Here is a 14270-nt window from a genome sequence, read left to right as displayed (position 1 = left end):
AAGCAGAACTTCCTTTGCCAGATTGTAAAGGGGAAAGGAATGAGTTCCTCCTTGGTTTCGGATATATGCCAGAGCCGTGGTGTTGTCCGAGTTGACCTGCACCGTCTTGTCTCGAATCAACTCTCTGAAGTGCTTCAAAGCCAAGAAAATTGCCATCAGTTCCTTCCTGTTTATGTGCCACTTTGTCTCTTCCTTGCTCCAAAGTCCCGACACCTCTTGAGGGCCTAATGTCGCTCCCCAACCCACGTCCGACGCGTCGGAAAATAAGACGAGGTCTGGGTTCTTCTGCTGAAGCGACATCCCTCTCGCTAACCTGCCTGGAGTTAGCCACCACTTTAATTCCTCCTTTACTTCGGCTGGAATTAGAAACTGGAAGGAATCCGGTTGTAATTTCCTTGGCCATGAATCCTTCAGGAAAAACTGTAGAGGTCTCATGTGCAGTCTTCCTAAAGAAATGAACCTCTCTAGCGAAGAGTGTGTGCCCAGTAGACTCATCCACTCTCTTGCTGAGCATCGGTCCTTCTTTAGAAAGTCCTGCACCTTCCGAATGCATTGGGCTTGCCTTTCGGGGGACGGAAAAGCCCGAAAAGTCACTGCCGATATCTGAATCCCCAAATAAACTATCTGTTGTTGGGGATCTAATTGAGACTTTCCCATATTTACTACCAGACCTAGGTCTTTTGCTAAGTCCAATGTTTGACTCAAGTCCTCCAGACATTGACTTCTTGATTGGGATCTTATCAACCAGTCGTCCAGATAAAAAGACACTCTGATCCCTCTTAAATGTAACCATCTCGCCACATTGGACATCATCCTCGTGAAAACTTGAGGGGCTGTGCAAAGGCCGAAGCATAGGGCCTTGAACTGAAAGACCCTGTCCTGAATCACAAACCTTAGATACTTCCTGCTTCCTGGATGAATCGGAATATGAAAGTATGCGTCTTGTAAGTCTAGGGTCGCCATCCAGTCCCCTGGACGTACCGCTGCCAGTACTGAATCGTTCGTCTCCATGGTGAACTTGGTCTTTTCTACGAAAAGATTCAGTTGACTTACGTCCAGAACTGGCCTCCAACCTCCCGAGGACTTTGCAACCAGGAACAGACGGTTGTAAAATCCCGGAGATTCGTGATCCAGAACAGGCTCTATGGCTCCTTTCTCCAGCATGGAAGCTACTTGCTCCCACAGAGCCGCTTTCTTCACTAAATCGTTGTAATTTGCCCCGAGGGCTCTCGGAGATGTTGCGAGAGGAGGTCTCTTCAAGAAAGGAATCTTGTACCCTTCCCGAGCTACGTTGACAGCCCAGGGATCTGCCTTCATATCTTGCCAAACTTCCCAGAAACCTTGAAGTCTGGCTCCCACTGTCGTCTGGAGGACTGAGTTCTCATTCTTTAGAGGGGGTCTTGGCTCCTCTTTTAGAGGGAACTCTCTTACCCCTAAAGGCGGGTCGAGCGAATGTTCTTCCTCGAAAGGGCTGTTGCGAAGGCCTAGTATCCTTTGGAGTCTTCTTCACCAACTTGGTTGGTAAGAACTTCTTAACTGAAGACGAGAGAAGATCTTGAGTGGCCTTCTGAGAAAGGGAGAGAGCTATATCCCTAATCACCTCTGAAGGAAACAGCTGTTTCGAAAGAGGAGAGAACAGCAACTCCGATTTCTGAGAGTTCGAAACTCCTTTAGAAGCGAAAGAACACAACAGCGATCTCTTCTTAAGTACTCCTGCTGTGAATAACGACGCCAGTTCATTCGTTCCGTCTCTCAGAGCCTTGTCCATGCAGGACATAATGCTCTTAGCTGTTTCTAAATCCTGCGAGTCCTCTTCTTCTAGGGAGTTCGCTAGTGCTCCCAAAGACCAATCCAGGAAATTGAAGACTTCGAAAGTCCTAAAAATCCCTTTAAAAAGATGGTCAAATTCTGAAGACGTCCACCAGACCTTAGCAGACTGTAACGCCTGTCTGCGTGAGCTGTCTACATACTGGAGAAGTCCGCTGGGAGGAGGCAGGTACTCCCAGGCCTAGACTTTCTCCAGTAGCGTACCATACTCCTGATTTAGAAGCTAACTTAGCTGGTGGAAACAGAAAAGAGTATTTTCCCGCTTCTTTCTTCTCCTTCATCCAGTCATTCACCCGTTGAAGGGCCTTCTTCGCCGAAATTGACATCGTCATCTTCAGGAAAGAGGACTTCTTTGGAGTCCTAGTCTTGGAAAACTGTGATAAGGGGGATAACGGAGCTGTCGGTTTAAATTCCCCCTCAAAAATAGCCATAAGACGTGAAGTTAGAACCTTATAATCTGAAGAAGGTTCCGTATTCTTTCCCTCAATCAATTCCAATTCTTCTTCTGCTGAAGAAATGTCTTGGAACTCATTGTCGTGTTGACGCATCGTTGACGGAATAGCGTCCTGCCGCCTGCGTCCTGCGGCTACCGAAGAATCTGCGTCCTGCCGCCTCTCGGTGTCCTGCCGCCTGCGTCCTGCGTCCATCGTAGCGACGCCTGCTTCCTGTCGCCCTGCGTTCCTGCGCCTGCGTCCTGCGTCCACAATTAGTTCCGCGTCCTGATGTTTGCGTCCTGCTTCCTCCGAAAGCATTCTCTTCCTGTGTTCTGCGTCCTGCAAAACCAAGCGATCGCTTGTCTTCCTAGCGCTAGTGCGCCCTGAGTCCTCAGCGAACGCGTCCTTGTATTTCGTTTTAGAAGACTTAATGGGAAGGAAATCGTCCTTACGCCTCGAAGATGCTTGCTCAGGCGGATCCCAGGACTTCACCAGAACTGCCAGCTTGGACTGCATTTCCCTTAAGAAACCCTTCGTACTATCCTCCTGAATGGTAGACGACGCACGAGGAGGATTACGAGCGGGACTGCGACCTAACGGAGAGCGATCTTGCACTCTACCCGACGGAGAAAGACGAGGGGAAGATACACAAGAAGACGGAGGAGATTCTCCCATCGCCATACCAGGCCGAGAAGGACGTATAGCGCCAGTGCGTCCTGAGTCTTCTCTAGCACGAAAAATCCTTTTCCTCTTGATCGGAACTGCGTCCCCGTCTTCTGAGGAGGACAACACCTCCGGACTACTCCAAGTCTCCCGATCTTGTGCATGTCTCTCGAGAGCAGCTGATGTCCTGAAAGTCCTCTTGAGGGGGCGAGACACCACTGCGTACCGACGTTCTCGTTCGGAAGTCGAACCTTCCGAGGACGCACACTTCCCAGTTACGCCTTTTCTGCGGCGAACTGCAACAGCCTGGGAACTTGCAACAGGACTGTTCGAAGGGACGCCTGACCGCGACAAAACCTCTCTCGCCTCCCTTCGACTGTCGACATGCCTTCTCCCTTGGGTCTGGGAGCTTGACAGAGGTCTAGGTCTAGGAGCACGAGAGAGACGATCAGACGCCCCCTCCACTACACTTTCACTGACATCGAAAGCACTAACTCTATCTGTAAGTCGCTGTATCTGGTCGCCCATGGAAGCAAGGGCAGCGAACACCTTCACAATATTTGTATCGTTCGCCTCCTCCGATACAGCAGCGGGCGCAGGAGATACCTGGGGAGAAGGAACTACCAACTCTACATTAGAAGGAGCTGGAGAGGAAATACATTCACTCCTTTTACTAGAAGAATTTGACTTCTCACTACGAGAAACAGATCTCCTTACACGATCTTTCTCAAGTCTCTCAACATATTTCATAAATATCTTCCATTCCTTCTCTGATAGATTCTCACATTCAATGCATCTATTCTCCCAAGTACACACATTCTCCCTACACTTCTTACAAATGGTATGAGGGTCGACCGAAGCTTTCGGCAATCTTACCTTACACCCCTCTTTTACACACACTCTAAACATACTTCCAGAATCAGACATCTTTAAAGAACAATCCAAAGCGAATGCCAAGCTAACGTTTCCGAGTACAATACCAAAAATCCATGAAAAGTCAGCAACGAGAATGAAAATCCTAGCAGGGAACCACCAACAATGTTGCCGGTTCGGCTGGCAGAGAAAATCTGGCCCAATTGGGAACGGTTCCTAGCGCTAGCGCCACGGTAACGGGGTGGTGGTTGCCTGAACTACTATTAGGTTACTAGCGTTTGCCGCGAGTTTTGAAAATTTCTGCCAGGTGGAACAGAGAATATAGCTATATATATACCTGCCAGGTAAGTGTCATACATTAAACTGAAAATCTTTAGGAATATAAATATGAAATAAAGAGCACACTTTATCCAATCAATATTTGTATACAATATTGTGCTACATAAAGAAATAAAAATGGTAAAATATAGGTTTTGTATTCCAAGGAGAGGTAACAACCACTCAACTTTCATATCTACATGTACAATGCTCTACTCCTCTATGGATAGCTAATCTTCTACAACAATAGTTATACGAATACAATACTCCGATGCTAAACCACAGTTTAGTTAAGTAGGTGATTATTTACTGCTATAATCAAAATTCATTGCTGTATTCTGTACTACAAAGAAAATGTCTCTTTTGACAATACTGAACAAGCAGCAAACAATAAATGCTAAAAGACATTTCCTAACTACATTCATAACAATAAAATGAAGTTTATGTTAAAACAAAGTTTAATGTATACTTACCTGGCAGGTATATATAATTTAATGCCCACCCTCCTCCCCTCAGGAGACGGTTCAGAGAAAAATCTGGCCCAAGTGGGAACGGTTCCTGGCGCTAGCGCCACGGTAACGGGGTGGTGGTATCCTGAACTACTAATAGGTTACTAGCGTTTGCCGCGAGATTTGAAATTTCTGTCAGGTGGAACAGAGAATATAGCTATATATATACCTGCCAGGTAAGTATACATTAAACTTTGTTTTAACATAAAAACTTCATTTTAATGTATGACACTTACCTGGCAGGTATATATATAGCTGATTGACACATTTGGAGGTGGGTCAAAGACAGCAACATTATTAGAGTATAAAATATTATTAAAACTCTAGGTTCCTTACCTGCTAAGGTAGCTGACTTCATAGGTCCTGCCTCTCAGTCTGCTTAAACCTTAGGAGCTCTCAACAAGGAAGTGTCCTGTATGTTGAAGAAGCTAAGACTGGAACTGACAACTGGGCGTGACCAATGTGTTGACAGAACCCTACAGCCCTCTTATGCCACGGCATTCAAGCTTAGTAATAGATCAGTACCTGAACTACACACACACACCACACCAATATAATCCAAACCAGACTGATAAAAGTAAACACACTTTTGTCAGACTACCAATAAACACAACACCATCACCTGATAAAATTCTAGCTTAAAAGAAGGTTATGGGGTGGTAACTCCTTTGCCCAATACTGTACCCGAGGACACGTATGGACCTAGCGTCTGACAATTATCAAAGGTTGTCTGAATATCCCTCAGATAATGAGACGCAAATATTGAATTCGTTCTCCAAAAGGTCGATTCAATAATTTCCTTGAGGGCTAAATTCTTTTTAAACGCCAATGAAGTCGCAACTGCCCTGACTTCACGAGCCTTCACTTTCAAGATACCGAAGCTCTGTTCTTGACACAACATGTGAGCTTCTCTAATTAACTCTCTCATAAAAAAAGCTAGAGCGTTCTTTGTCATGGATCTACTGGGGTCTTTGACTGAGCACCAAAGAGCATCAGAAGTCCCTCTGATCTCTCTTGTTCTTTCAATGTAGAACCTTAATGCTCTCACTGGGCAGAGAACTCTTTCTTGCTCATGTCCCACTAACTCAGATAACCCCAAGACATCAAAGGATCTTGGCCAAGGATTCGCAGGGTTCTCATTCTTGGCCAAAAAACCTTCCTGGAATGAACACACTGCATTACCATGTCTCCATCCCACTTTCTTTGAAATGGCCTGAAGCTCACTAGCTCTTTTAGCCGTTGCCAGAGCGACTAAAAAGATAGTCTTCTTAGACATATCTCTCAGAGAGGCTTTCTCTAAGGGCTCGAATTTACTAGAGGTTAGATGCCTCAAGACATCATCGAGGTTCCAAGCAGGAGGCCTGCATTGTGGCTGTTTCTTAGTACCAAATGACCTAATCAGATCTCTAAGGTCCAAATTATTAGAGATATCAATATCTCTGTCTAAACACTGAGGTCAACATACTCTTATAACCTTTGATTGTAGACACTGACAATCCTAAATCCTTCCTTAAGTATAGAAGGAAGTCTGCGATTTGGGTCACAGAGGTACTGGATGAAGACACTTTCCTCTTCCTACACCACTTCCGGAAATTTTCCCACTTCGACTGACATACTGCGATTGTGGAGGTTCTTCTGGCTCTAGCCATTGCACTGGCCACCTCTCTAGAATATCCCCTCGCTCTGACAAGACTTTCGATAGTCTGAACGCAGTCAGACCCAGAGCGAGGGTATTCTTGTGAAATCTGTCGAAGTGGGGTTGTCTGAGTAAATCTACTCTTAGAGGAAGAGTTCTTGGTGTATCTATTGTCCATTCCAGTACCTCTGTGAACCAACTTTGGGCCGGCCAAAACGGAGCTATTAAGGTCATCCTCGTTCCTTGGCTCTCCCTGAATTTCTTCATAACTTTCCCCAGTACTTTGAATGGAGGAAAAGTGTAAACGTCTAGGTTTGTCCAGTCCATCAGGAAAGCGTCGACCGCCACTGCTTCCTGATCTGGAACCGGAGAGCAATAAGTTGGTAATCTTTTTGTTCTGGCTGTCGCAAAAAGATCTACTACCGGACGGCCCCACAACTTCCACAGGCTCTGACATACCTCCAGGTGCAACGTCCACTCTGTCGGTAGAAGTTGTCCTCTTCTGCTCAACAGGTCCGCTCCCACATTCTTCTCCCCCTGGATGAACCTGGTGAGCCGAACGACATTTTCCTCTTCCGCCCAAAGTAGAACTTCCTTTGCCAGCATGTAGAGGGGAAAAGAATGAGAGCTGTGGTGTTGTCCGAGTTGATCTGCACTGTCTTGTCTCGAATCAACTCTCTGAAGTGCTTCAAGGCCAAGAAAATCGCCATCAGTTCCTTCCTGTTTATGTGCCAACTTGTTTCTTCCTCGTTCCAAAGACCCGACACCTCCTGAGGGCCTAATGTCGCTCCCCAACCTGCGTCCGACGCGTCGGAAAACAAGATGAGGTCTGGGCTCTTCTGTTGAAGCAACATCCCTTCTGCTAACCTGCCTGGGGTTAGCCACCAACTTAATTCCTCCTTCACTTTGGCAGGAATTAGAAACTGGAAGGAATCCGGTTGCGATTTTCTTGGACCCATGAATCTTTTCCAGGAAAAAACTGTAGAGTTCTCATGGTGCAGTCCTTTCCTAGAGTAAATGAACCTCTCTAGCGAAGAGTGTGCGCCCAGTAGACTCATCCACTCTCTTGCTGAGCATCGGTTTTTCTCTAGGAAGTCCTGCACCTTCCGAATGCATAGGGCTTGCCTTTCGGGGGACGGAAAAACCCGAAAAGTCGCTGACGATATCTGAATCCCCAAATAAACTATCTGATGCTTGGGATTCAACTGCGACTTTTTCAGGTTTACCACAAGACCTAGGTCTTTTGCTAAGTCCAACGTTTGTTTCAGGTCCTCCAGACATTGACTTCTCGATTGGGATCTTATCAACCAGTCGTCCAAATAAAATGACACTGATCCCTCTTAGATGCAGCCATCTTGCTACATTGGACATCATCCTCGTGAACACTTGGGGGGCTGTGCAAAGGCCGAAGCACAGGGCCTTGAATTGAAAGACCCTGTTCTGAATCACGAACCTTAAATACTTCCTGCTTCCTGGATGAATCGGAATATGGAAGTATGCGTCTTGTAAGTCCAGGGTAACCATCCAGTCCCCTGGACGTACTGCTGCCAGTACTGAATCGTTCGTCTCCATAGTGAATTTGGTCTTTTCCACGAAAACATTCAGTTGACTTACGTCCAGCACTGGTCTCCATCCTCCCGAGGACTTCGCAACCAGGAATAGTCGGTTGTAAAATCCCGGAGATTCGTGATCCAGAACAGGTTCTATGGCTCCTTTCTCTAGCATGGAAGAGACTTGCTCCCACAGAGCCTTTTTTTTCACTAAATCGTTGTAATTTGCCCCCAGGGCTCTCGGAGATGTTGCGAGAGGAGGTTTCTTTAAGAAGGGAATTTTGTACCCTTCCCGAGCTACGTTGACGGCCCAGGGATCTTCCTTCATGTTCTGTCAAACTTCCCAAAATTCTTGAAGTCTGGCTCCTACTGCTGTCTGGAGGACTGAGTTCTCATTGTTTAGAGGTGACTTTGGCTCCCCTTTTCGTTGGTACTCTCTTGCCTCTAAAGGCGGGTCGTGCAAAAGTTCTGCCTCGAAAGGGCTGTTGAGAAGGCCTTGTTTGAGGGCTAAATTCTTTTGGAGTTTTCTTCACCAACTTGGATGGTAAAAACTTCCTTACCGATGAAGAGCGCAAATCTTGAGTGGCCTTCTGAGAAAGCGCCAGAGCTATATCCTTAATAACCTCTGACGGAAACAGCTGGTTTGAAAGGGGAGAGAACATCAACTCTGATTTCTGTGCGTTGGAAACGCCTTTAGAAGCGAATGAGCACAAAAGCGACCTCTTCTTCAAAACTCCTGCTGCGAACAATGAAGCCAGCTCATTTGCTCCATCTCTGAGAGCCTTGTCCATGCAGGACATAATGCTCTTAGCCACTTCCATATCTTGTTCATTTTCGTCTTCTAAGGAATTCGTCAACGCTCCCAATGACCAATCTAGAAAATTGAAGACTTCGAAAGTCCTAAAAATTCCCTTAAAAAGATGATCAAACTCGGACGAAGTCCACCAGACCTTGGCAGATTGCAACGCCTGTCTGCGTGAACTGTCCACTATACTGGAGAAGTCCCTCTGGGAGGAGGCAGGTACTCCCATGTCAAGACTTTCTCCAGTTGTGTACCATACCCCAGACTTAGATGCTAACATGGCTGGGGGAAAAGCGAAAGAGGATTTCCCCGCTTCTTTCTTGTCCTTCAGCCAATTATTCACTCATTGTAGCGCCTTCTTGGCCGAAATCGACAGAGTCATCTTGAGAAAAGAGGACTTCTTAGGAATCTTAGTCTTAGAAAACTGAGACAGGGGAGATAAAGGCGCCGTAGGCTGAAATTCCCCTTCGAAAATAGACAGCAGACGTGAAGTAAGGATCTTGTAATCCGAAGACGGTTCGACATTCTTCTCTTCAACAAAGTCCACTTCTTCTTCTGCTGAAGAAATGTCTTGCAGATCACTATCGTTGTGACGCTTTGCTGATGGATTAACGTCCTGCCGCCTGCGTCCTGTCACCAACGAAGTCTCTGCGTCCTGCCGTCTGCGTTCTACAACCACAGAAGAATTGATGTGCTGCCGTTTGCGTCCTGCGTCCATCGTAGACACGTCCGCTTCCTGCCGCCTGCGTCCTGCGTCCAACAGCGGTTCCGCGTCCTGACGTTTGCGTCCTGTTTCTTCCGAAACAATCTTCTTCTTCCTGCGTCCTGGAACACTACGCGATCGCTCGTCTTCGTAGAGCCCGTGCGTCCTAAATCCTCGACACGCAAACACTTGTCTTCCGTCTTCTTGGAAGACTTAACGGGAAGGAAATCGTCATTACGCCTTGCAGGTCCTTGCAAAGGAGCATCCCATGAATCGACGAGAACTGCAAGCTTAGACTGCATTTCTCTTAAGAAATCCTTCATACTATCTTCCTGACGAACAGCCGTAGGAGGAGGAGGAAGACGAGAAGGACTAGGACGCAAAGGAGAGCGATCTTGGACTCTACCCGAAGGAGAGAGAAGAGGAGAGGAAAAGCAAGAGGACTGGGGGGAGTCTCTTGACGAAATCCAGGAACGTACGGGCCGTACCGAGTCTTCTTTCGATCGCACAATTTTCTTCCTCTTGGTCGGAACCATGTCCTCGTCCGAGGAAGACAAAACCTCCAGGCTACTCCAAGCTTCACGATCTTGAGCACGTCTATCTTGAGTAACCGCTGTCCTTAACGTCCTCTTGAGGGGGCGAGACACTACCGAGTGCCGATGTTCGCGCTCTGATGTCGAACCATCAGAGGACGCACACTTCCCAGTTACGCCTTTTCTGCGGCGAACTGCAACAGCTTGGGATCTTACAACAGGACTGTCCGAAGGGACACCTGACCGTGGTAAAACCTCTCTCGCCTCCCTTCGACTGTCGACATGCCTTCTCCCTTGGGTCTGGGAGCTTGACAGAGGTCTAGGTCTAGGAGCACGAGAGAGACGATCAGACGCCCTCTCCACTACACTTTCACTGACATCAAAAGCACTCACTTTATCTGTAAGGCGCTGTATTTGGTCTCCCATGGACGCAAGGGCAGCGAACACCTTAACAATCTGTGTATCGTTCGTCCCCTCCGATACAGCAGCGGGCGCAGGAGATACCTGGGGAGAAGGAACTACCAACTCTACGTTAGAAGGAGCTGGAGAGGAAACACATTCACTCCTTTTACTAGAAGTATTCGACCTCTCACTACAAGAAACAGATCTCCTTACACGTTCTTTCTCAAGCCTTTCAACATATTTCATAAATATCTTCCACTCCTTCTCTGACAAATTCTCACACTCAACACACCTACTCTCCCAAGTACACACATTCTCTCTACACTTCTTGCAAATGGTATGAGGGTCGACCGAAGCCTTCGGCAACCTTACCTTACACCCCTCTTTCACACAAACTCTTAACATACTACCAGTGTCAGACATCTTCCAAGAACAATCCAAAGCGAATGCCAAGCTAACGTTTCCAAGTACGATACCAAAAAATCCATGAAAAGTCAGCAACGAGAAGAAAATCCTAGCAGGGAACCACCAACAATGTTGCCGGTTCGGCTGGCAGAAAAAATCTGGCCCTAGTGGGAACGGTTCCTGGCGCTAGCGCCACGGTAACGGGGTGGTGGTATCCTGAACTACTAATAGGTTACTAGCGTTTGCCGCGAGATTTGAAATTTCTGCCAGGTGGAACAGAGAATATAGCTATATATATACCTGCCAGGTAAGTGTCATACATTAAAACAATATTTATAAAAACCAGTAACTCTTCTATTATCCAAAATCTTACTACCTAAAGCTTTGTCATGTCAAGAGTATTTTCACAATGACTAACATATCAGTAGGTTAGTTATGCTTACTCAATTTTAATCCAATGGGATATGGAGCAAAGTATTTGGATTACTGTTTAGTACACTAGACACTACGCTGTATGATGATTAAAATCAATATTTTTCCCAGATCATGGAGCAAGGTATAAACACATGACACTATCAGTATCTCCACTACAAATGCTTGCATATGCTACCTTTATAATGTTACTGTATAGTACATTACTGAGCCAAAGTTTGAGGTATAATAGTCTTATGTAAGAATTTACCATGGGCATTTAACACTAAAAATCTTTCTTGTTACTCTCAGATTTATTGATTAATTTACTAAACATACCATAGTCATTAAGGGTAAAGGGCATGTACAAAAATTCTTTCATGTGATCCTCAGGTTTATCAATTTACTAAATATGTTTAATATGCTGCACCTTTCTGTTTATTGCCTCATCACGATGCCATACACATCACTCCATGCAGTTTATACATAACTTTGTAGTGTACTTGAAAAGAAAATTGTTACCGAGCTATATTTGTTCTTACTTGCTTCCTTGAAATAAGCTATATTTAGTCATAAGTGCTTCTTTGTATTTCAAGGGTATATTACTAAAAGTGTGTTTTCAAAAGAAATGCAATGTATCTTGGAAAGGCTAGCTCGAGTTTTTAGCACAACAGCCAAAGCTAAAGATTGACACTGAAATTACACACTGCATTACTTACTCCATCCTCTGTGTTTACATTGTCCATTCCCTGAACTTTTGATTAATACTTTAATTGACATAATCACCGAATAGTCGACTAATTATGACAATTGTGCCAAATTATGTTGCTGTACAATATATGGGATAAATGTTTATTGAATCTGCACTGCAGTGCTATAAATGGTAGTGATAACTCTTGAATTTTAAGGATTTTTACCAATTTCTTAATTTTAAGGGTCTTTACCAATTTCTTGTCTCTGCATAAGGTTCATATATGCTTGCAATGGTAAGCCAAACATGGGATATGGATTGATCTACAATATACAACACATCCAATTATTTGACACTCCTTAGGGCTATAATTAGTCTAATGAGTATCATGACAGTAACAACAAAGTACATGACGCATTACAGTACACTTCTTCTAATGAGTATCATGACAGTAACAACAAAGTACATGACGCATTACAGTACACTTCTATACAGAAAATGTAATGTACATACACCTATAAATGAAGCATGACCTGTAATCCTGTGATATAAAAACCCTTGATAGCTACAAATGACAAAAAAGTTTCTCTAAAAAATGTGCATAAAATAGTTATCAGAACTCAGAATACAATAAAATGGATACCAAAACCAGCATACCTTTAAATACGTAAGCCCAATGGGTAGAACTGGCAAAGGTCGTTTGAAAAACAGTAGCAGTCTTACTCTTTAAAAAAAAAAAAAAAAAAAAAAAAAACTTACACACATTCTGGCAACTGTAGATTTGCAACCCTGGTTTTATTCCTAAAATTACATTACAATGACTAACACATGATGAAAGAACTAAAAATGGAAAACAAATGATAGCCCCTTCAACATGAAGCTCACCTAGCAAGAGTTCACAACTGAGAAAGTATTTTATATACTCAAACTTAGGAAAAATAAGAAAAATAAAGAAGTATTTCTTTGTATGGACACATGCAGATTAGTACATACTGATTAGTGATCTAAGGTATTTGGGTTACAGACTTGAACTACATATCACAAGCAAGAAAATGTACACAAAATATGATTTACGGATACCAATGCAATCTGTGTGCAATGTACAATGGTTTACAATGAACACATACTATAATATGAATAAACCATTGCACACAATGCAATATCTTAACCACAAGAAAACAGTCTACCTATGATGGTCATAACATAATATCTGAATGGAGCTTACATTACAAATGCACAGCATTCTGAAAATGATGCTTTGCAAAACAAGACAATTTTCTATGGTCACTGTTTTGTAGTCTTCATGTTTACAAATCATTATATGCTACCATGCACACTTTCAGTGGATATTTCCACAGTCCAGAAATGCTTTGTCTGAAAGGAACCTAAATGAACTAATAGATAACCAAGTACACCTTCAATGTTAAAGAAGCTTGCAAGGTAATCTTTATAAAAATACTTTTGACAGTGAGGGTTAAAAAGTTCAAAGATGCATTATCATAATGAACCAAAATAGTAGATGCAAACATGCCATAAACCTATTTACAAATACATGCACTGTACCTTACTTGCAGAGAGAGCATTATAAACATCCCAAAAATGCTGTGTAAAACTATCCTTTTGAATCGGCTGCCCATTTATCCGTATTCTTTCTCTGACTGCAACAAGATGTGGCGATGAATAGAATCCAGTTCTGTACCCATGCTCTCGTAAAATACTCTCAATAAAGGCACAAGTTGAACCTTTACCCTTGGTTCCTGGAAAGTAAGTGAATTATGTTAATAAAATCACAAAACGAGTATGCTAAAGTTAATTAACCCAGCAGAAACTCCCATAAATGAAAGCAAAGACTAATTCTACTAATACACGCTATCTAAATATGAACACCAGTCTCTGTGAGAATACTATACAGATAGACAAAAGTTTACCCTCACTATGACTAAAATGGGCAAATCACCTTTCCAGAATATCTCTTACTTAAGTGCCACATAGTTTACACCCCTCTTGTATCTTGCAGATTTGACTTCATCCAGTCATAGCCCATGCTGAACCCAATAAAGGTACCAGAAACATCTAGATATATGAACTTAAATGGTCACTGACAAACCCTTAACTAGCTGGAACACATCTTAGGCACAGGCTCCAACTAATCAAACATCTTCAGTTAACAAAGCATTTCCAGCTAAAAGGCATTCACATTAACCTACGAGAGAACTGAGCCCAAGAATGCTTTGGGTGGATCAGCAAATAAATATGAAAAACTTGACTGTACAGAAACAAGACATGTGAGTCAGTCATCAAGAACAACAAAATCAGATTCACAATGAATCTGAAGATCTGGTATCCTTCCACTGCCAATGGAAGTATACTGAGACTTATACTGTTGCCCTTGCATCCCTCAACTTGCACTTAATATGCAAATATACTTATTCTATGAGCAGAATGTTGCTGACATCCCGAATCATGGTGATGCACATATCATACCTTCTACAGAGGGTAAAGACTGGAACACA

General features: G+C 44.0%; 1 protein-coding gene across 1 annotated transcript in view; it reads right to left on the bottom strand.

Moving 5' to 3' along the window:
- The window catches only part of LOC135226694 (folylpolyglutamate synthase, mitochondrial-like), a 55997-nt gene that overhangs the window by 36078 nt on the left and 5649 nt on the right, over nucleotides 1–14270 (bottom strand). The window contains exon 3 of the mRNA XM_064266406.1: nucleotides 13321–13514. Within this exon, the coding sequence (XP_064122476.1) occupies nucleotides 13321–13514 (194 nt within the window). The remainder of the gene's footprint in view (nucleotides 1–13320; nucleotides 13515–14270) is intronic.

This window comes from Macrobrachium nipponense, chromosome 20 (assembly GCF_015104395.2).
Source record: "Macrobrachium nipponense isolate FS-2020 chromosome 20, ASM1510439v2, whole genome shotgun sequence".
Taxonomy (NCBI): domain Eukaryota; kingdom Metazoa; phylum Arthropoda; class Malacostraca; order Decapoda; family Palaemonidae; genus Macrobrachium; species Macrobrachium nipponense.
This window is presented reverse-complemented; position numbering and strand designations above follow the sequence as displayed.